Consider the following 24,022-nt stretch of genomic DNA (forward strand, 5'->3'; position numbering starts at 1 on the left):
ATAAACAAAATTCAACTTCGTAGCTGATGGGGGGAAAATTGCAAATTTGTAAACCCACATAACTTTAATCAGGATGGTGTGCAAAATTCAAAAACAGGTGTGCAAAATTGTGCAAAGTTATCTGATTCGTTTGATATAAACAAAATTCAATTTAGTAACAGATGGGGGGGAAATTTCAAATTTTTAACCGTTTATAACTTTCGTCAGGAGGGTGTGCAAAATTTACAAATAGGTGTGCAAAATTGTGCAAAATTAGCTGAATCGATGTACATAGAAATAAATCAATTTCGTAACAAATGGGGGGGAACGGTCAAGTTCGCCCCCCGTTTAAAAAACAGCTCTGGTTTCTCTTAGGTAAGTGTGCAAAATATAATTTATGGTGTGCAAAATTGTGCAAAATGTGTGCAAAATAATGGTATATCTGTTTTTGAATTTTCTCTAGTACGGGGGGCAAACTTGATCGACCCGATCCCGAGCTATGTTTTAGTTGTCCCAAATATACTACGGGTCGGCATTTCTGGTCTTGGGTGCCGGTTCTCATGTGTACGAAGAGTACGGTCAACATGCTTAGTAAAATAAAATGTACTGAATAAAGACAGAAGGTGAGTATTTTCCCAATCGCATGGAATCTAGCGTCAGATTAAGTAGTTATGTAATAAATACTTCGTATTTTTGCTTACTCCGACTTACTAGATTGCCATAACGACTCACTCCTATACATGTAAACGCCGACCCTAAGGTTCGCTTGCCAGCAAAGTATATTATAATTGAATGTCTTCTATCTACTGTTCGTTATACAATATTATAGTTTTTGCTAAATTCATATTGAGACCTACTTTATTGCTGGATGGATTTAGTTAATTAATTTGTGCTTGTAGTTTTTCAGGACATTTGGCAATTAGGACTATGCCATCAACGAATCTCAGATGGTTAAGATATTCTCCCTCAATTTTTAATCAATTTCTTCTAGTGTTGCTGTAAACAGCTTTGGGGATATCACGTCTCCCTGTCGTACTCCTTTGTCAGTTGGAAACTCTGGAGTTGTTTTATATATCATTTCTCTTACTTTGGCTTCTTCGTATATGTTGGCGAGAGTTTCTGTATAACCTTGTTTCGCTAGGACTTCTATTATTGCCTTAGGATATATCAAGTCAAAAGCCTTCTCAAAGTCTATAACGGCTATGACCGGTGGAATTTCGTATTTTGGGTAGTATAAGAGCTTATTGAGATTATACAATTACATATATAATTGTATTGAGAAATAAGACTTGGATTAAAAAAAAATATTTTGAGGTGCAGACTGCACAAGTATTCACTGTGGAGAGCATGTATGCTGGACTGGTTGGCGGTAAAAAACTATGGACCGCGACACATGCCACGGTTAAGAAAATACTGAAGAAAAAGGAAGAACAACGCAAATAAGCGAGAGCGGTTTCCAGCATGAGTGGTGTTAGACACGGGGTGGTTTTTTAGTGGGTAGGTCCAATCGGAAGAGTCCCACACTTCGTCTATAAAAGATCTTTCCACCTCGCTAAAAAAAAAGACTTGGATTAAGGTACTCAATAATTTAGTCTAAATTTAACATGAAAATATACGTTTTGTGTATATTTGACGTTGTAGGTAATTTTTGTTGTAAAGTAGTTCTCATCACAAAAAAATATGCTATTTTTATTGTCACGAATCAGTTAACAAATTAAAACACCAATTACAAGCAGACTGCTAATACATACAAATTTTATTTGTTCGTAGTACTTAGGGCTTTTGCCAATTGTACTAAGTGATTTATTTTGACATTTTTTCCTTGATGATAGGATCAGTTCTTGTTTGAATAGAACATATCTGTCCGATCTTTAGTCTTAAATTAGCAACTTTCATCGGAAAAGAAGTTCTGTCGTTACTAATAACACGGGAAATACTCCGCATTCGTAGATTTATGACCGCAAACGTTCTAATTTAGATCACAAGGCAAACATCGGTTGCAACGAAATACATCATAAATAATGCAAATACCTTAAGCACTGGAGCAAATAATTTAAAAACAAGAATATTATTGTCCATATCGCTGAATTGCTTTTTAAAAGAATATTAAAGCTTTGATGGGCGTGTTATGAAAAATCAAGATGTTAGTTTTTTAGTTTAAAACACTTTAATCTCAAGAATCTATCAAATATCAGATATAGAGGGTGGTCCAAATTGTATTCGGGAAGCTTCGGCAATATATTCTGCAGATAAAAATAAGTAAAAAAGTTCGTATAAATGTATATTCTAAAATGTTTCGTTTTTGAGATACAGAGTGTAGAAGTTTCATTTTTATTTCGATTTTTTCCCAATAATTTCTGAACATAGCCGATATTTGGAAAGTAAACTGGTATTTGGGTGTTTTTTGACAAGATAGATTCTATTTCGACCAGTATACAGGTAACAAAGAATATAAAGAGCAAGAGAAAAATAATCTGCAACAAATCTTACGTAAAATACTTGTCAAAGGAAATCATTGATATGAGATTTTATCTAAATATAAGTCCTGTGTAGGAGACACTGCGATCTGTAAGGCTTATTGTGTATGGCCTCTTATATATCTGCACGCAATCTCCTATCCCTGTACACTGTACCAATCTGCGCAGGTCCTTGGTAGGATGGAAGCATAGTTTCTTCGGTTCTAGCCTTGATTTTGCCAAAGAGGAAGTTTCGCTTGCGATCCAGAGTATGTTATATGCTCCGTCATTTCAGGATCTTTATAGCAAAATCTGCAGCAAAGACTTCTTTAATACAGGTTGAGTTTGTTCAGATAGCACTTGACAGCCATATGTCCTGTCACGAGATCTGTTGTTATCCGCACTTTATTCCTGCTAAAAAATAGTTCCTTTGTAGTTTAATTAGGACCTTGGATGAATATCTTGCTGTGCATGTGTCCCTGAATGTTTCACCGGTAAACATTCTGCTATTCTTTGATCCAGAGATTTAATGCACCCTACATTTGGATAATCCCAGTACTGGCTCTGGACCTAAATAGGATTTCGATGTTCCTTGTAGTACATCGGCTTTTTCGTTGACATGAATGCCATTGTGGCCCGATACCTAGAATAATTTAATCCTGTTCCTTTCTGCCAGAGCTCCCAGTTCAGCCAAGCATTTCCAGACAACTCTCGACAATACCTTTGGGCTTATAAGCGCCTTAAGAAAAATAAAGCAGTCGAAAAATACAACAAGAAAAATTGAAAAATGAAAAATGAAAAAAAAATGAATATCATCCAAGTAAGAAACTAAAAAACCGGGTTGCTGTGCACCTCTTCCTTTATAACAAGGAATCTGCGAAAATATAAAAGAAAATAATACGGAAGTACAACCGCAGACTACCACACCAAAGCGGAGGACAAAGGAGAAAAAAAAATAAATAAATACAATGCGCTCCCTGTGACGTCACAAAGACGGTTAAAGCGCTGATGTCATTTTCGCGCCTAACGGATCAGTTTAAAAATTTCAATGTCATATAACTTTGTTTAATGAAAAATTGAAAAAAAAAAATTTTTGTTAAATAAGCCAGTGTAGTAACATGAAAAATTTTTATTTCTTAATTCACCATTGTTTACTACTTGTAAAGAAACACTAACCGTAAATTTAACGCAAAAAAATAAGAGATCGTCTCTATTCTTAAAAATATAATTTGATTTGACGTTAGTTTCCGAAGGAAACATCAAATTAAATATAATTTTCGGCATCAAATTTCAGAGATATCAAAGTTGTCGCACCGGAGACATAAAAACGAAACCGCCTTTATGAGTAATAAAGCAAGAACTTTAATCTAAAGTGGTACTGCTTTATTTTATACACTCGCCAACATAATATAGAGCCTATGCAACTTTTTGTCTACGCGCGGCGAGTGGCTTTTTTCAATTTGTAATCGTATCTCTACTAGTTGACGACCGGGCCGCAACCGGCTTTCATTTATCAGAACATTCTTTCAAATGATTTATAGCCGAACAGCATTATACTATAATTAAAGGGAGTATATTTGCCATCGACGATGTTTTTGTCTTTCTTTGCTTTTCGCCTGTTCGATCTCTGCGTTATTGAGGCGAGCGGCACTAATTCATGTTTGTTTAGCGGGTTGCCAGTATGTAAATGGCTTTTGTACAATTAATACTTGTGTATTATAAAAAATAAAGTTAACGCAAATATTTACAATATTAAGACGAATAAATCAGTAATAAATTTCGAAATTAGTTATTTTACTAATTTCGTTACTTTTTTTAATCACAGGCAAAATAACAACAAACCTGATGTTGTGAGCATTGGTCGTTTTGAGGTTGTCAGTCAGTATATACATCTTGGATCACTGATAAATAACACAGGATCGTTAGAAGGGAAAATAAGAAAGATAGGAGATATGAAATGACAAGGGTGGCTCTCAAAGATATGGCGAGACAAAAGCGTATCAAAACACTTAAATAAGAGGCTTGTTCACTGCCTAATATTTCCTATATTAATGTATGGCCCCGAGTTTTGGACGATGAGACAATCAGAAATGAAAAAAATTCACGCAACTGAGATGTACTGCTGGCGACGAATCCTCAGAATTCCCTGGACTGCCCGGCGAACCAACGAGTCCATAATCCAAGAACTGAATATCACAGAATGTCTCTTAACTTTTATACAGTTACGTATACTTAATTTTTGCGTATTATACACCGTGGTATTTTACAAAAATGCATTTTTGAAAGCGCCACAAAGGTTTAAACATTATAAACTACATTTAGTCTTTATTAAATTACTGTATGTTTTACTCAAATTTAAGGACATTCCTCGGGACATTCTATTAGAGCATAATAAACCAAAAATTAGCATGTCTAAAATCTATCAAATTAGCTTATAAATAACCACGAATTATTATTAATATTATCTCTTAGTATCCTTAGTTTAAGCTGTAGAGTGATGGAAGTGTTAAATTAATATGACATTTATATGTAGAAAAACTTCCATTTATTTAATTAACATATTTATTTGTCGTTTTATTAACATAACAAAAACACACAGAATTTTTACATTACAGAATCATTGATAGTCATATAAATTTATTTAGCAGTCAACCAATTGCTTAAATTTTCAAACAAATTAAATGAACCGTTAATTTAATTAATATAGAGACTTATTTATGTTACAGTATTGCCTTAAAAATGAAAACACTGAAATTATACATGTTTTTAATCAGTATGGTACAATAAACGTATTATCTAAAAGGACATTAAAATATCTCTTAAACGGTTACCTAAAAAGTATTTGAACGGCATGTCAGAGGCACTACTATAAAACGTGTGACTTAGTGCATTATCTTGAGGAAGTAGAAGGCAGCCAATCAATTGATTGCTGTCGTACAACATAAACTTATATAGTCTGAAATTGCTACATGCTTGCGAATTTATATTGCACTGTAACAACTTTACGGAAACCAGACAATTTCTATGGGCGTAATATACAGAGTGTCGGTAAAATACTGTACATTATCGTTTAGTATAGAAAATAATAAATGGCCGTGCGTATTTTAAAAGATGTTGATGTTAAAAAGATTGAAAGAATATCTAGTGATGATGATGATATATAAATATGGATCTGTGACATCGAATCAAAAAACAGGATTTTCTCAAAAATAAGCAGGTGAAGAGACATTCTAAATATTACTTTGTGTTGTAGTTGGCTGAAAATAATTTCCGACGATTTTTCTTGGCCTTTGGTTTCTGAGATAAACTACTAGACTTTATACCTACTCACACTAAACCTATCAATAATTAATGACTTCAAAGATAAGAATTGCAGACCATGTTCAGGGCTGAAATTGAATTGCATAGGTAGAAACAAAAATTTTAAGAAACAATTTCTATTCATAGCTCTGAACATTGATCAATTAGACTTTAAAATACAATGGTTGAAATTTTTATTTTAAAATTGGCGCCGGGAGGCACGTATAGCCGCCCATACTTGATATTTTTTTTATCTCAAAAACTGCGACTTTGACTGATTTTGATGTTATTACAAATTTTGTTGCAAATATTATTCCTAATCTTAAATTGAAAACCGCGTTTCGCTAGCTACTGTAATTTTGGAGTTACGATTTTTAAAAATGTTTAACCCCCTCCCATACCCCCTTACCAACCCCCCACCCCCATCAAAAACTAATGGCCAGATTCTCGGGTGCCACAGTATTTTTGTGCCAAATTTGGTTAAAATCGGTTTAGCGGTTTTTAAGTTATCGTGTTACAGACGGACACACAGACGGACAGACGGACAGACGGACAGACACAGACAGATAGACAGACAGACAGACACCATGAAAATATTTTGTATTTAGGTCATTTATGACCCAATTAACTCATTTTGAGTGAAATTAAAAAAAAAACTTTTTTGCCGATCTTAATAGCCTACCATATACCTGTCGGTATGGTCGGCTAAAAAAATTAAATACAGTAGCCTTGTGAGAAAATAATATGGATTTTTGTAGGTTAGAATGTTTAGTTTTAGCGTCTACATGATATTGGATATTGGAGACTGATTGCTATCCAAAACTTCGTATTTTTATGTTATTTTTATATCAAATCACTTCTAAAACAATTTAGACAATTTACTTAGATGTAGATTTTTGACATTTTTCATAATGGGAACTGTTAGATGATAAACTGTTTTCAAGCATATGGAGACTTTCTAAAGGCCAAAATCAAAGCCTTTCTAGAGGTAGAGGGTAATAATTATTTTTATTAGGTAATCATTTCAAAGGAAACAGCCCATTGTACGCAATGTAAACGGTTAAATCACTATACAAACGTACTTTGAAATTTAAAATGCCTCCAACAGCTGTAGAAGAACTGTACTGGTTTAAAGAAGGTACAATGTAAAAAGGATAGGATAGCCTAATAACTGAGAGTATCAGACAACTTTACCATAAAAGATTGGATGAAAAACTGATAAGTATAACTCAGAGCAACAGCGTTGAAGAAATATACGCAAATATTATAAGCAGTGTTCACAGTGCAGCGGAAGAAGCTCTTGGATTAAGAGCCCAGGTTAAAAGTAACAACATATGGTGGAATGAAGAAATAGATTGCTTAATTAAGGAAAAGAAAAACGCGTACAAAAAATGGTTGAGTAGTAAACAACAACAAGATAGAGACACATATCTAGAAGTTAAAAGAACAAGACAAAAAATAAGAACTGCAAAACGAGAAATATGGGATAAGAAGTGTAAAGAAATAAATACCTATTTGGGAGGAAGGAAGTGTGCCGAGTCATGAAAGTTCATAAACAAAGTCAAAACTTCAGAAAAACAAACGGCCAAGCTACAATTAATACCAATGAACAAATGGAAGGAATACTATGAAGAACTCCTAACAGAAAATTAGGCAGGAATACGCCACAATATCACCCACAGAAATAAATATTTCCGAAGAAGTTATTAACATCGACATACCGCAAATGAAAAAGGCAGTGGCAGCACTGAAAAATAACAGAGCCCCGGGACCGGAGAATATTCCAGGTGAATTGTTGAAATGTGGAACAGAAAGACTATTTAAAGCCTTAACCTGGTGTATAAATAGATTCTTAAACGGCACCCCAATACCAACAGAGTGGAAAATCGCCTATATATCCTCAATCCACAAAAAGGGAAATAAACAAGTGTGCTCTAACTATAGAGGTATATCAGTAACAGGTACCCTAAGTCGATTATACGGACGAATCCTTAGAGATTTAATAGAACAGGAATACCAACAACAAGAAGAGGAGGAACAATCTGGTTTTCGGACTGGGAGAACCTGTACCGATAATATTTTCTGTCTGAAACAACTAATAGAGAAAAAAAGTAGTATTGATCAGGAGACACACCTCATGTTTATTGACCTTCCCAAAGCATATGATACCGTTCCAGTTAACAGACTATTCAAAGTACTACAGAACACCAACATTAACTAGATTAACCTTAATTAGAGCTCTGAAAAACTTGTACGAAGATTCAACATCACAAATCAAAATAGGCAACACATTATCTGAAAAATTCTTTGTCAATAAAGGTCTACGACAAGGATGCTGTGTTTCTCCCACATTATTTAAAATATATGTAGCAAAGGCCTTGAGACAATGGAAGAGAAAATGTACTGGAATGCGCATTAATCTGGGAGATGGCCAACGATAAAGATGATTTAGAGTACATGACAAGAAAACTACAAGAGAAATATCAACTATGGGGTTTGGAAATAAACACACGGAAAACTAAATATCTACCTATTGGTGCAGAATTATCTAGCGTATCTAACGAGAAAATGAAGAGATAGAAGCATGCAATGACTACACCTACCTAGGAGTGATATTCGATACAACAGCTAAAGATGATAAAGAAATTAAAAAACGAATATCACAAGCTAGAAGAACAATTGGCTGTCTGAATGGAGTATTTTGGAGTAATGAAATAGGGAAAAAACGGAAGATCAATATATACGAGACCCTGGTAAAGAGCAGTCTACTATATGGTGCAGAGACTTGGCGAATAACGGAAGCCAACCGAAGAAAACTGGAAGCGGTAGAAATGGATGCCTATAGAAGAATCTTAGGTATTTCCCGAAGAGATAGAGTCCGAAACGAAGAAATCCGACAGAGAATAGGAATAGAGGGATCTTTGGCAACCGACATCGAACGCCAACAACTTATGTGGTACGGACATGTCCAGAGGATGGATGACACCCGACTTCCAAAACAAATTATGCAATGGATACCCCAACATCGAAGAAAACGTGGAAGACCTAAGAAGACTTGGAAGGAGGGTGTCACAAGAGCAATGAGTACCAGAAACCTAAACGAGGGACAATGGAACGATCGGAAGACGTGGAAGTTAGGCATCAGACAACGTCGCAAGACGTTCTAGACCAATATATATATATATATATATATATATATATATATATATATATATATATATATATATATATATATATATATATATATATATATAATGTAAAAAAAACTGTGATCTAAAACTGTGATCTCCGTAGCCCCGTAATAGACTGTTTATTAGAGTTATTACGAGGTATACCGCCTGCGGTGTTTAAACTGGAATATAAGACTCCGATGACGATTCGCCGAAGAAATATTTGTATAAAAAACAAATTTAATTTAATTTTAAGTTTCCTCATTTAACATACTAAAATTCATTATTCAAATGTTACAGTAGCTTATATATATATATACTTTTTCTTCAATATATACCTATTACCTACAGTACATGTTTGTTTCTTTCCAAGTAATTTTTTTTCTTTTAGTTTCTGAAAAGATTATAAGAAATATAGTATCTAATATTAAGTATAAAAGCCAATAGACAAATATGTGAAGTAAGTCTGATAAAGATTCTGATACCTAATTGTAGTTATAAGTAGTGCATTGGGAAAGTGTAGATGGTAATACATAGTAATAATAGTCGTAGAGTAAAAATGGAAAGATGCTGCCAGAGAAGACACAGAAAAATGAGAGAGTACCATTTAAAAATAAAGAGTTGTAGTAATTTCTGGTGAAAGAGGAAATGACCGAACATGTTTGAGGTCGACTCAATCAGTACTTAAAATTCTAGGAATGGGTGTAGGTAATAATGCCAGTTCAGAAAGAAGGGTTGATAGAAACACTTGCACTTTTGGTAAAAATAAGAGGAATTAAGTTGATGTTCGACAGTGGTTGGTTGCCCTATAAGACCTCTGAATTCAAAAATCGATATCGAAATTCATTAGAAACAATTGACTCTAGTTTTTTCAAAAACTTCCTTAATATTTTTGCTACATTTTCTTCGCAGACAGTATGTCAAATTCTTTATAAAAAAAAAAGTTACACGGATTGCTGAAAATTGCTATGCACTAAAAGTAAATTGATGGGTTTTTTAAAGTTTTTGAATTGAAAAAAAGCCTCTGGAATTTTTCTTATATAAACATCTTTTAAAAAATCCGAACTTCAAAATAAAAAAAAAGAGTTCTTGGTATTCTTGAGTCATGGCGTGTTATGTGTTAAAAATTGGAGTTTTTAAATTATCGCAATTACTGACGTTTTCTTGTTATAAAAAAATAGACACCTTAACGATATAATTATAATTCCATCTCTGATGCTCAGAAACATATCTAATGAATCAACCTAGTTATCTTTTCGAAAAAAAAAGTCTTCTAAAAATAAGCGGTTTGCGATCGTGACTATACTTTACTTTATAGGGAAAGGCGTACCGGATAAATGTGGCAATACCGCAACAGCACACTGTCGCATTTCTCTCACTCCGACTTAATAAGATTCCTATGCGATTTACTTCCACACATGTAAATAACGACCCAAAAATTAGAATTGCCAGCATGGTAAATAAAGCATATTTGTGTACAAGCATTTTGGTTGAAATCATACGGTATCTCCGTTATTAGTAAAGATAGAAGGATGCGGTTTGCACAGACCTATCTCACATTTTCGTCAAACGGAAGATGCTGTTAACAAAATTTTCATAGCCCTCTTCGTTTCTGAGCTACACGGTCTTTTTGAAAATTTTGCAATTTGGGACACCCCCTGTATCTCTGTTATTGTTAAAGGTATCAAGAAGGTGAAAACTGCATATTGTAGAACTTTTTACGTAGAATACAGTGGCGTAACCTGTTATTCTACGAAAAGAATATTTTTAAAGATATGAACTGAAGTTTTCTTAAATGGAACACCCTGTATATTTATAAATTATATGATGTGGCTTGCCATAAGCTTCTCAAAAATATATATCACTCTATATTTATTTTCAATATTTACTTCAATATTTAAAATATATCATTTTCTTATTAGTAGGCCGCGGCCGTAATAAATATCAAAAAAATCAAAATGGTATTTACTAAAATGGTCATTGACATATTAAAATTTTATTTGGGATTGATATATTTTACTTTTGAACTGTTACCACTGAATCTCGGAACATATTCTTTAAAAGGAATATATTATTATAACGGGATGGGTTTGCAAATATCTAAAAGCTTGCATTATTAATTTTGGTACACTAGGTATGCTATGGTAAACATTTTCCAGGTGTTCGACATTGTTGTAGTTGCCACGATATATTTCATATTACAATAATTTCCAAACCCAGAAATCGAGAATGGACTAATCTGGGAATCAAGGAGGCCAAGAATTGAGAAATAATAAAATAACAAAATTCTAATATTTTCAAAGTTGTGAGGGTGCTCCATTTTGCTGAAAGTATATTTCACGTAAATTAGCTAAAGGAATATCTAGAAGTTCCGGTACGATAACTTCCAAGATTTACAAATAGCGGTAGCTCCGAAAATAAAAAAGAGACAGATAGCAGTATACTTTTAATAATTCTTTAGTTTCTTTTATTGTCAATCATGGCCTACTAATAAATATGATCTTTTTATGAAAACTTTTAAATATTGCAGTAAATAGTGAAAATAAATATAGAGTGATATATATTTTTCAGAAGCTTATGGCAAGCCGGATCATATAATTTATAAATATACAGGGTGCTCCATTTAAGAAAACATAACTTTAGTTCATATCTTTAAAAATATTCTTTTCGTAGAATAACAGGCTACGCCACTGTATTCTACGTAAAAAGTTCTACAATAAACAGTTTTCACCTTCTTGATACCTTTAACAATAACAGAGATACAGGGGGTGTCCCAAATTGCAAAATTTTCAAAAAGACCCTGTAGCTCAGAAACGAAGAGAGCTATGAAAATTTTGTATGCGGCATCTTCCGTTTGACAAAAAAGTGGGACAGGTTTGTGCAAACCTCACCGTTCTATCTTCACTAATAACGGAAATACCGTATGATTTCAACCAAAATGGGCCACCCTGTACATCTTTTTATATATCTTTCTTTTGGGAAATACTATAACATTGCTGTTAAAGCGGGTTGACAAGGTCCAAGTATACTTGTACCAAGTTAAAAAGAAGCTGTCACGTAAATATACATGTACAAGTGTATGTATAAGTGTTACATAAGCGTATATAAGTATGATTGTTCGCGCGAGTATCAATTTAAGCTGTATGTATCGTATCATCTGTTCTATCAAAGTCTAGTTGGAAGGCGTCGTATCCTACAAGTAAGTTGGCGACCAGCTTACTTACTTTGGGGTAAAAATCCTTCCAACTCGACTTGGATAAAATAATCAATAATATACAATCAGCGATGCGCGCAGCATTATTGTAGGTACAGAGTTATATGGCAGCATCCAAGTATACTGGGTTCAACTACACTTGTATCGTGTCATCTCTTTGTGATAATTTAGTATTTAATATTTGAAATAAAACTATTTAGTTGAGTGTTCCAAATTACACTGATTTTTATTCTATGTATTAAATATAAGGTTCATAAAATAACATGATGTATACTAAATTAAGTATTACATTCCACATATATGTATAAATATACATTACTTACATCATTTACAAACTATTAAAATATTTGAATATCTAATTAAATAATAGCAATTTCATACATTTATTACATTTCCTCCTTATACATATATATATATATATATATATATATATATATATATATATATATATATATATATATATATATATATATATATATATATATATATATATATATATATATATATATATATATATATATATATATATATATATATATATATATATATATATATATATGTACGTAATAATTATAAGTTATTATACATTTAAATATTTAACAAATTTTTAATTATTATTTTTATACAAAATTTATATACAAAGATTATTTACAAAAAAACAAATTATGTAATATAAAAACAAAATTTGGAACACTCAACTAAATAGTTTTATTTCAAATATTAAATACTAAATTATCACAAGTGGCGACGAGATTAAACTCACGCAAAATTTAATAAAATTTAATAATTGTTCTAATAGTGACATAATACAGTTAATATTAATAAATTCAAAATGTCGATTGGAAAAATAAGTGAATTCCAACCGGGCACGAAAAACTGGAAAAATTATTATAATTATGGAAAAAATATTATAACTGTAACTGGAAAAAAAATTATAATTAATAATTTGAAAGTGAATAAAATTGGAGAAGAATTGAAAGTGGCAACGTTATTGACCATAGTTGGTGACGAGACCTACGAATTAATGATTGATTTGTGTAATCCAGAAAATAAGAGTTATAATGACTTAGTCAAGATTATGACTGAACATTTGCAGCCTGAAATATCAATTATAGCAGAACGGCATAAGTTTCGGCAAAGACGCCAAGAAAAGGGAGAAACACTAGCTGCATTTATGGCATCTCTCAAACATTTTGCAAAAACATGTGGTTTTGGAGCACAACTGGACGAGAATCTACGTGATCAGTTTGTTTCTGGACTTCAAAATGAAAATATCAAACAGAGGCTATTTTCAGAGAAAAATTTTACATATAACAAGGCATTTTCATTGGCAAAAGACTTTGAAGCGGCAGAAAAACATGTTTCTTTTGTGGACGCCGGACAATCCATCCATAAATTGTTCAATACGAATAGACAGCATCCATCAACTGGAAGTTTCCATGGAACATCCGTTAGAAGTACTGCAGACGGCGGAGTTGTTAGAAGAAAACCGGGAAATCAATCTGCATCAACATCTCAAGGCTACAGGGAGTGTACAGTGTGTGGCAGGAAAAATCGAGTATCTGACTGTTTTTATAAAAATGCAACATGTGTGCGTTGTGGAAAAAAGGGGCATTTGAAGTATGTCTGTAAGTTCAATTTTAAAAACAAAAATTCCAAAAATGTTAATATTATTGAGTCAAATGTGCAAAATTTAAATGAAATTGATTCTGATTCGGATACTTATTTAAAATTATGCCATACTAATATTAATTCAATTAATAAATATAGTAATCCTATTTTAATTCAAGTTAAAATTGAAAGTATAAATTTATCTATGGAGGTGGATACTGGATCTGCTGTATCTTTAATATCGAATGATTTATATAAAAAATATTTTTCTCATATTCCAATATTATTTTCTGATATAAAACTATCATCCTTTACTGGAAATAATATAAAAGTTATAGGTTACATAAAGGTTAATGTTATTTATAATAATAATAAGGCTTATTTAGAACTTTTTATTGTACCCAGTAATGTACCAACACTTGTAGGACGAACTTGGCTATCAAGATTAAAAATTAATATATACAATGATGTTCTTGTAAAAAGTATTTTACATTGCGATAACAATCTAGAAATAAATTCATTAACTAAGGAATTTAAGGAAATATTTGACCTTAGATTTCCTGGTAAATTTAATCTTTTTAAAGCAGTTTTACATCTTAAGCCAAACGTAACACCAGTTTTCTGTAAAGCTAGACCTTTGCCTATTAATTTAAAGAGTAAAGTTGAACATACTTTAAAAACAATGACAGACAAAGGTGTCATTTCTCCTATCGATTATAGCGAATGGGCTAGTCCGATAGTACCAGTAGTAAAGAAAAACGGTGATATAAGAATCTGTGGAGATTTTAGAGTTTCTGTTAATCAAAAATTATTAATAAATCAATACCCTCTTCCGAAAATTGAAAATATATTTGCAAATTTAAATGGCGGAAAATTGTTTAGCAAAATTGATTTTTCAGAAGCATATTTACAAATTGAGTTAGACGAAATATCAAAGAAAATTTGCACAATTAACACATCTAAAGGTTTATTTATTTTTAATAGATTGCCGTATGGTATTGCGTCTAGTCCAAGTATTTTTCAGAAAATAATGGACACACTTTTTTGTAAATTAGAAGGAGTTTCAGTTTTTATGGACGATATTTTAGATACAGAAAAAAATGACAGTGAACATTTAGTGCGTTTACGTAATGTTTTTAATAAAATTAAAGAATGTGGATTAAAAGTTAATTTATCTAAATGTCAATTTTTTCAGAAATCTATTTGCTATTTAGGGCATATTATTGACGCTGAAGGTATTCATCCATCATCCGAAAAAATTAAAGCAATTGTTGAAATGAAAAGTCCCCAAGATAAAACGGAATTAAAATCATTTCTAGGCATGGTAAACTATTACGGAAAATTTATTCCAAATTTAAGCAGTAAATTAAATATATTATATAATTTATTACGTAAAAATGTTTTATGGAAATGGAACAACAAATGTGAAGATATTTTTCAATTTACTAAAAATGAGTTAACTTCATCTAAAGTTCTAGTACACTATAATTCAAAATTACCATTGGCACTGCATTGTGACACAAGTAGTGTTGGAGTAGGTGCGGTTTTATCACATATCTATCCGAACGGTGAATGTAAACCGATAGCACACGTTTCACGTATAAGTGTGACCAACGGATCTGTAGCTACGGGGTATCGGCAGGGGAACGCAGTTGTAAACAAAACACGCCCAATTTCATTCATAAAATAGGCATGGGCGTACGGTGTTATATGAAAATAATGTGTATCATGAATATAATACTCAGATTAATAATTTTTTTCAAAAAACTTTATGCTGTTTGAATCGTTACTGTTGAGTTAGCAGATAAACACTAAAAGCTTTTATTAAAACTCCCTTAAATATTTTGAATCATTTTATTATTGTGTTGTTAATATAATAGAAGAAATAATTACAGCTGGGGGTTGGAACCTTTGGTGTTACACAGCAAAATAAAACACTAAATCAGTACAATACACCAAAACACTTTTAATTTTACACTGGACCACGTTTCGCTAACCATGTCTGCCATCAGCAGATGATCAAGACTGAGTCTTGAGGTATATTTATTTATATATCTGTACTAACTATATTTTTTTCTATAATACATAATTTTAGATATAACTATTTCCAGCAAAAAAAAATCTTGAAAATAGTTAACTTTGGAAGCGCAAACAAAACATAATTTTACTCATCAGTAGATCTGATATTGCCTATTACACCAGATATGGTATCGCTCCGCCAGCAGTTTTTAAAGGTTAGGTCATTGTCTACCCATATGTTACATCCAAATAGATAATACTTGGCTATATTTTCGAATTTCGCGTATATATATTTATATCTCTCTCTGCAATATAATGGGCCGCTCCATTAATATTTATCTGTTATTTTAACATTTACGCCAAAAAAATTCATTTGATTTTAATAACCCCCTAAGCGTTTCCCTGCAAAAGGAAAATTCGATTCTTCCTGCAATTTTTGCAAAAGCTTTCTAATTGTGGGGACGAGTTTGAATTCGAGATAAAATCTATTTATCAAATTCCTGACCACTTCGAAAAAGTCGTTGAGCTTTTCGACAGCAGTCTCACGTGGTCGTTTCTTTCCAGAGAGGATATCATTTTATCGGGGTTAGTTTTCAGCCTTTTTTTTATCTTCTGTGTGAATTTTTTTATAGCCGATACGCTAACTCCGGTATAAAGAAATATCCGCTCAAGTTTACGTTTAAGCGGCAACTCAAGCGAACTCTCTGTAGCTTCTTCATCGCAAACCCTATTATGAACACAAGGAAATACACCAAATGAGATTTCATCCACGTTATTATTAACTTACCTATATAAATTAGCTATTATTTCTCTTGTCTGACTATGTAGCGTCTTACCCTTAACAAATTTATTCGTTTTAAAACACAAATATACGATCAAACTTGATATTAATAATTAAAAACTACGAACGAAAAACATTATAACAAGATAACAAAACAATAAAACACAACTTAACTATCAAATATACTAAAAATATAGGAATAAAGTTTAGGATAACCGGTATAAAATAATGAAATAAAGTAATAATGATCAAAAAAATGACACCGCCACTGGATATTTCAATAGTATTCAATATTCCTACTCTTTTCAGAAGAGACCGTGAAGTTGGGGATAAAGCAAGCGAATAGGAAAGGCGTAAAAGCCATGGCAACCGCGTGGTAACAAATCCTGTGACGTACTCTCGCCAATCATGTTCGATGAATAGGCGGCCATGCGCGGCGATGCCGGTTTGCCAATGATATCGTTGAAAAATCTTCAACTTTCATAATAAGCAGATTATACAGAATGAAAGAAATAAGTTATTAAATAAAACATATCGAACAATATGAACTGCGTTAAAATTCCTTAGTAATATACGTCAGAATATATGCTAAACACATTATATATAATAAAAATATATTAAATTTATAGTTCATGTCTGGCAATTTTGCAATTTTATAGATAAACGTGGCAATATCGATTTTTTTTTCATGCATTCCTTCCGTAGCTTTAGATCCGCTGGTCAAACAGTACTTTAAATTCGGCTGAAAGAGCTTATTCTCAAATAGATAGAGAAGTTTTAGCTATAATTTTTGGGGTTAAACGTTTTCATGAATATTTATATTTATCTAAATTCATTTTATATACGGATCACAAACCGTTATTATTTTTAGTCGGAGAAAAGAAAAATATACCTCAAATAGCAGCTAGCAGATTGCAAAGGTGGTCAATAATTTTATCAGCATATCAGTATGAAATTCGATATATTGAATCAAAGAAAAATTGTAATGCTGATGCTCTAAGCCGTTTACCAATTTCAACTCATTCAAATAAAGAAATAGATTATGGTCATATTTATTATATTAATGAGAGTTTACCCATTAATTATAAACAAATAGCAACGGAAACTAAACGGGATCCTATTTTACAAAAAGTTTATAATTACTGTTATCCAGGGTGGCCTGAAAATAAATCTAAAATTTCTGATGAAATAAAACTATTTAGTTCAGTGTTCCAAATTACATTGATTTTTATTCTATGTATTAAATATAAGGTTCATAAAATAACATGATGTAAACTAAATTAAGTATTACACTCTTTAATAGCAATTTTAAAATATTTCCCATAAAAAGATGTATAAAAACATTTACACGAATGTTTCTTAAAAATAGACAAAAATATCACGCAGTTGATAGAATAATCACATAATCTAGCTTAATATGTATATAAATTTTCCATTGTAAAATTAAGGTACATTTTTCACGTAGTAGGTTAACCACTTTTTTCAAAATCTATTGTTTTATTGCCTTATCTGAACAAACTATGCAAATCTCAAACACAACATCTTTGGCTTTGCAAATGCAAACTATAATTTTAAGAGTACCTTAAGACATATGGTTTTGGTAGTCTTATAATATATTCTTTTACTTTATAACATATTCTTCTTTTATTTATATTTGCTTTAAATTTACACTAAAATATTGAAACAAGTTATATTTCCACCTTTATTGAGATATAACAAAAATGGAGTAGTCCAATTTTTTAAATATATGTACGGCAGCTAAAAAACAATACTGGGAAAGTACATTCACATATTTTGTTACGATTTAAATAAACAAACGAGAAGATAGCTTTTACAAACAAAACCGGTGAATAAATTGTCATGATAAAAATTTTTCTTCATATATATTATTGTCGAACGTATGAAGTAAAATGTAAGCATCAAAAATATGAAAATTTCCTTAAGTTCAGTGAACAGAGAATATGTTGTTCAGTATTTTGCAACTATATCTGGTAAGATTATATAAGATACATAACCTAACGTAACTTTATTTTAATTACACATTCTGTTATTTTCAGGAGCCTTTGCCATACTCAGTTCAGGTATAAACTTAGGATGGACTTCGCCATTTCTCCCTAAGCTCTTAGCTTCAAATTCCACAATACCAACGACCAACAATGAAGGATCATGGTGTGCTATAGCTCCTTTAATTGGAGCACCACCAGGAGCCATTATTGCCGCAATATTAGTAGACAAAATAGGGAGAAAAAATACTACATTGTTTATGGCTCCATGGGTGACATTTTGCTTTATAGGAATAGCATTTTCCAGAACAATTTGGGAAATATTTGGTTTTCGATTTATTATTGGATCAGTAGAAGGTGCTTTATACACAGTTCTGCCCATGTATATCGGGGAGATATCTGATCCAAAAATTAGAGGATTTCTAACGGCTACAATTGCAATAGCGGCTATAACAGGAACCCTATTCATTAACGTTATCGGTTCTATGTGTAATATATTCGTATCCAGTTTAATATGCTCTCTAATACCCCTTATACATATGATCGCATTTTCTTTGGTTCCGGAATCGCCGTATTATTACATTAAAAAAGGAAATTTTGAAGCTGCAAAGAAAAGCCTACAGACACTGAGAGGTAAAAAGGACGTTGATCAAGAGATGGATTTACTGGCACAATCCGTGGTAAGGCAAGAAAGAACTAGCGGCCAAGCTGGGATTTTGGATTTGCTGACGATTTCAAGTAACAGACGAGCTTGCTGTATTTTCATCATGGTGTGTTTAACTAATAAGTTTAGTGGAAAGAATCCTTGCATGTTTTATACTGAAACCATCTTTAAAGAAGCCGGTAGTAGTATCGATGCGACCATATCAGTTATAGTTTACTGTAGTGTTGAATTAATAGCAGTGACCATTGCGACCTGTTTTGTGGTAGATCGGTTTGGTAAGAGAAAACTACTTATCACATCCGCCGCGGGGTGTGGCTTATCAGTTTTTGCTTTGTCGGTATATTTCTTTCTTAAAGATTTCCAAGTAAATACCGAATATATTTTCTTTCTACCGATAACAGCGTTAGTTATGTATAACATAATGTTCAGCATCGGTCTTTCTTTTGGAATGGTTACAGTGTTAAGTGAACTATTTCCAACAAATGTAAAGGCAAAAGCACTTTGTATTGCTGATACTTTCTCTGTGATTATGGGATCTTTAGTATCGAAAATATTTCAAATATCGTTTGACGAAATTGGTTCGATGTCATACCCGTTTTTGTTTTTCTCTATTTGCAGTTTTGCTGGTTTGATTTTTATTGTTAAATATATGCCAGAAACAAAGGGAAAAACTCTCGAAGAAATTCAACAACTTTTAATTGGCCAGGAACAATGCTCCTCGACGGAAATGAGTGTAAGACAAATGACGTATGTAAACGATTCTTTCAATTAAGTAGAATAAAAACGTAAAAATAAAACATTAAATATTATTTGGCTCTTTATTTAACCTTAGTAAAATACGTTCAGCTCAAACCCTGTGAAGTCAATAGAAAATTGTTTTTATGTTTTTTTATGTTTAACGAATGAATAAATCTCACATATCTGATAAAATATTGTAACAAATTGTAAATTATTTACTACTATTAATTAATTATATATTAACTTGTAATATAAATCACACAATGTAAAAAAGTATTATAGTAAGAGATAAAAGGATAAGTTCGTAAAATATGGTGAGTAAAATTGATACATTTAGTGGAAACATAGAGCATGATTTTTACTCAATTCTTTATAAAAGAAATAATAAATATAATTTAGAGAACATAATAAGTATGTTAAAATATAAATGTCATTTTTGTAGTACGTAGTATAATAAAAAATTGGCGCTGGGAGGCACGTATAGCCGCCCATACTAAAATATATTAATATCTCGAAAACTGCGACTTTGACTGATTTTGATGTTATTACAAATTTTGTTGCAAATATTATTCCTAATCTTAATTTGAAAACCGCGTTTCGCTAGACTGTAATTTTGGAGTTACGATTTTTTTAAATTTTTAACCCCCTCCCATACCCCCTTCCCAACCCCCCACCCCCACCAAAAACTAATGGCCAGATTCTCGGGTGCCACAGTAGTTTTGTGCCAAATTTGGTTAAAATCGGTTCAGCGGTTTTTGAGTTATCGTGTTACAGACGGCAGACAGACAGACACCATGAAAATATTTTGTATTTAGGTCATTTATGACCCAAATAACTCATTTTGAGTGAAATTAAAAAAACTTTTTTTTGCCGATCTTAATAGCCTACCATACCTATTGGTATGGTCGGCTAAAAATATAGTTGAGGGTAGGCATATATGGCGGAAAATATCAGCAAAAAAAATAATTGCACCGCAATAATACACCAAAATACATTACTTTCAACTCGAACAATCATCAGCAGATAATTAAAACATAATGTTAAAAGCAAAGTGTTTTTTTGATAAGTGATTTTTAATAATATAGTAGTATGACTAATAGAAAACCAAAATTAGTTTACAATTAAGTCATATAAAAAAAAATTATTACTAAAAATAATTACTGCTATTCGTTTATATTATATGAATATTATTATATATTACTGAGAGAGAAAAGTTATAGTACTTTATATTGATATCAGTAAACAATTAAATTTAATTAAGAACCAATATCAAACATATTATAATACAATGGCATTGTTTAATAAAGTAACTCGAATGGCGATAAGCTTTTGACATTTTTAATATTAATTTATACGTGCTATTAATTAAAAAGATTTCTGTTTCTTCAGATTGATACAGAGTCCCGGCGGGCGCCATTTTGCAAACAGACATTATCTTGTACAATCTGGCTTGAGCATTTAGAAAGAGAATTAATTATATGCGTGGAGTAATTAATGTAATTGAAACAATTCGAGAATAAATCTCATAAGTATTTAAGGTAATGTTTAATGTAACGTTAAAACTTAGGTTTATGTTGATAACGACCTAATGACAAATGCAGTCAGTCAATCATTGACAAATTGACGTCTCCTTCATATGAATAATGGACCAATAAACTTCTGAATATTTTACAATTGTAATGGTAACCCTTTTAACTATTCAGTTCAGTCGGTAGGCAAGGCACTATACACTAGGGAACAATAGGTACCTTAAGAAAACATTAAAAGTATGTTGAGTACCCTATTAACAAACTATATAGCGTCGAAAAACAAATTAACACATTGAATAAAAAGACTAAAGAAGGGATAGAATGTAGAATGTGTGGGAGGGGGGCTAATCACCGCAAACATTCTATTGTCTCCCTTTCTTGAGTTATAACGAGTTATCACACAGCATCAGAGCTTTGACAAAGGCCAGTAAGTGAGACGGTTTTCTAGAGGTTAGTTGAATCGTACCAAATTTCATGGCACGAATGGTTGTCGACTAGACGCACTCAGTGATGAAGTGTTCTGGTGCTTCAATCTACTGGGGTGTTCGTTGAAGAGACAGTGTCCTGTTAAAAACTCCGTGAAAATCCGAACATTGTTCTTACTTAAATCTAGAAAAATATTTGAGTCTTCTCTGAGAAATTTCGTCGAGTCTCTTAGACCGTTGGAGGATTTCCAATCTACGTTACGGATAAAGTCTTCCAGGATTTTGAGTTCCGCTGTAAGTTGGTTTCCACTTGAGAAAGCAGAACGCTTCTGGTCCACTTAGTGGGAGTGTTCGCTCCTTTTTTATCTAGATCGTTTGCTTTTTCATTTACTTCTATCCCTTGTTGGGGGATACCCAGAGTAAGAGGACTTTTTTATCTTTGTCTAATTTCTTCACTTTCTCTGGATATTCTTTGACCAACTTCGAATTGGTGGTTACCGAGTTGATTGTTTTTAATACTGCTTGACTATCGGATAAGTTGACTTTTTCTTATTTCCGATAGTTCCTATCTAAGATAAGTTGTACGCATCTTCCAGGAGCGTAGATTTCTGCCTGAAGGATGCTGGAGTCGGTATCCATTGGTTCGGTGTATTTAGTTTTTGGCCTAAATACTCCTATCCCTGTTCCTGTTTTGGTTTTGGAAGCATTCGTATACCACGTTATGGTATATGGTCTTTTACCTGATGAGCAACATTACATTACAACAATTACTTTTCTTTAGTTTAACCATTTTATATGTCAATCACCCCTGAGAATTCTATAAAACATTGCATGTTAATAAATATATTAAATTCGATAAAGAAAGTATACTACACCATATTAATTTATGTGCCCTGAAAATATTTCCAAACCATACTCACCCTAACAACAGAACAAACTAACACTAATAAAAGAACAAGCAGATCTTAACCTGCTAATATACACAATAAAATAGTTTTTAAACATTAAACGAATGCATATATGCGCATGGAACATATGGATACTGGAAAACAAGGTCAGAAACATTGGAACAAGATTGATCGTAATAGACGAAGTAACTTTTAATCAATACAGAATCGCATTTTTTTAAATTATTTTTTAAATATAAAAAACGTATAGTTGGATGATTTCGAAATAATTAGATGGAATAATATGGTAAGCTCATATAAAGGCACATTTTGTATTTAAAATTTATAAAAATATATAGAACTTATTACTATTTACTAGTTCCAAATATGTTTTTTGTATCTTTGATACCTTCAAACAAACATTTTTTTGGAGTAAATCTATTTTATGAAAACGAATTTAAATATCGTCAAAGTATTAGTAATATTACTTAATTCTTAGTTTGTTTTGGCGCTAGTGATAACAGCCGCTAAATATTCGAGTTTCTTCAAGAATCGCCCCAACAATTTCAAGCATTATTGATCGCTCTGTAATTTTCTGTTGATTATAGAAATTTGTATTCCAGTAAAGAGCATCTTTGAAATTATCTTCGTAAGAACTAAACTAAGTGTGTTAACAAAAAAAAAACGAGTATTTTATTGCAAGTGTTTAGATTTGGTGGAAATATACCTAGGCTAGATAAACCGTTGGCATAACTTTTTGTTCAACATCACTGAAAAATACGGTAGTAAGACAAGCATTTATCGAGAAAACTAACAATCATGTCAATCGTAATAAATTTTTGCAATTGAGAATGAAACGCTCCAAGTACGTTCGGTAATAAAATCGTTACAATAGATGTACTCCTATATATTTATTCCTAAAATGTCGACGAACGATACATAGAGAAAGCATTTGCTCCAACTCTTCCCGTAACATATCCATGAGAACTGTACGCCGAACCGGTTCGTTTTCAATATGTAAAGATAAGCTCTATCTCTATATCGGAGTAGAAACCGAGATTTAAGCCTAAAACCTTGCTCGCTCCCAAGGCACCTAATAAATAAATAAAAATGTCGAAGTCGCAGCGGACTGCGGCATACGCAAAAGGAGTTATTGCTTTAATATTTGATGGCAGTCTGAGCTTTGATTATAAAAAAAATCATGAGTACCTATAGGGAATGTCAACAGTAATAAATGCGGTCAATA

General features: G+C 32.1%; 2 protein-coding genes across 5 annotated transcripts in view; one reads left to right on the forward strand and one right to left on the reverse strand.

Moving 5' to 3' along the window:
* The window catches only part of LOC115877355 (protein dachsous), a 569,521-nt gene that overhangs the window by 100,517 nt on the left and 444,982 nt on the right, over positions 1 to 24,022 (reverse strand). The window contains exon 1 of one of the 4 annotated variants that reach the window (XM_030893499.1): positions 15,230 to 15,311. The exons of the other annotated variants lie outside the window; for them this stretch is intronic. Within the exon in view, the coding sequence (XP_030749359.1) occupies positions 15,230 to 15,232 (3 nt within the window). The 5' untranslated portion in view covers positions 15,233 to 15,311. Of the gene's footprint in view, positions 1 to 15,229; positions 15,312 to 24,022 lie in introns of those variants that run through there. 4 annotated transcript variants of the gene reach the window in all.
* On the forward strand, positions 18,318 to 20,006 carry LOC115877356 (facilitated trehalose transporter Tret1-like). The gene is made up of 2 exons (XM_030893501.1): positions 18,318 to 18,521; positions 18,588 to 20,006. The coding sequence occupies exons 1-2, from the start codon at positions 18,458 to 18,460 to the stop codon at positions 19,967 to 19,969; spliced, it is 1,446 nt and encodes a 481-aa protein (XP_030749361.1). The 5' UTR covers positions 18,318 to 18,457; the 3' UTR covers positions 19,970 to 20,006.

Source organism: Sitophilus oryzae, unplaced genomic scaffold (assembly GCF_002938485.1).
Source record: "Sitophilus oryzae breed Bouriz unplaced genomic scaffold, Soryzae_2.0 scaffold_1447_pilon_pilon, whole genome shotgun sequence".
Lineage (NCBI taxonomy): Eukaryota > Metazoa > Arthropoda > Insecta > Coleoptera > Curculionidae > Sitophilus > Sitophilus oryzae.

What these genes read in the sequence shown, in the direction of transcription:
- LOC115877356 (XM_030893501.1), top strand. Translation starts at nt 18,458, where the DNA reads ATGAAAATTTCCTTAAGTTCAGTGAACAGAGAATATGTTGTTCAGTAT. An exon ending in GTATTTTGCAACTATATCTG is followed by an intron (nt 18,522 to 18,587) that starts GTAAGATTATAT and finishes TGTTATTTTCAG; the next exon opens with GAGCCTTTGCCATACTCAGT.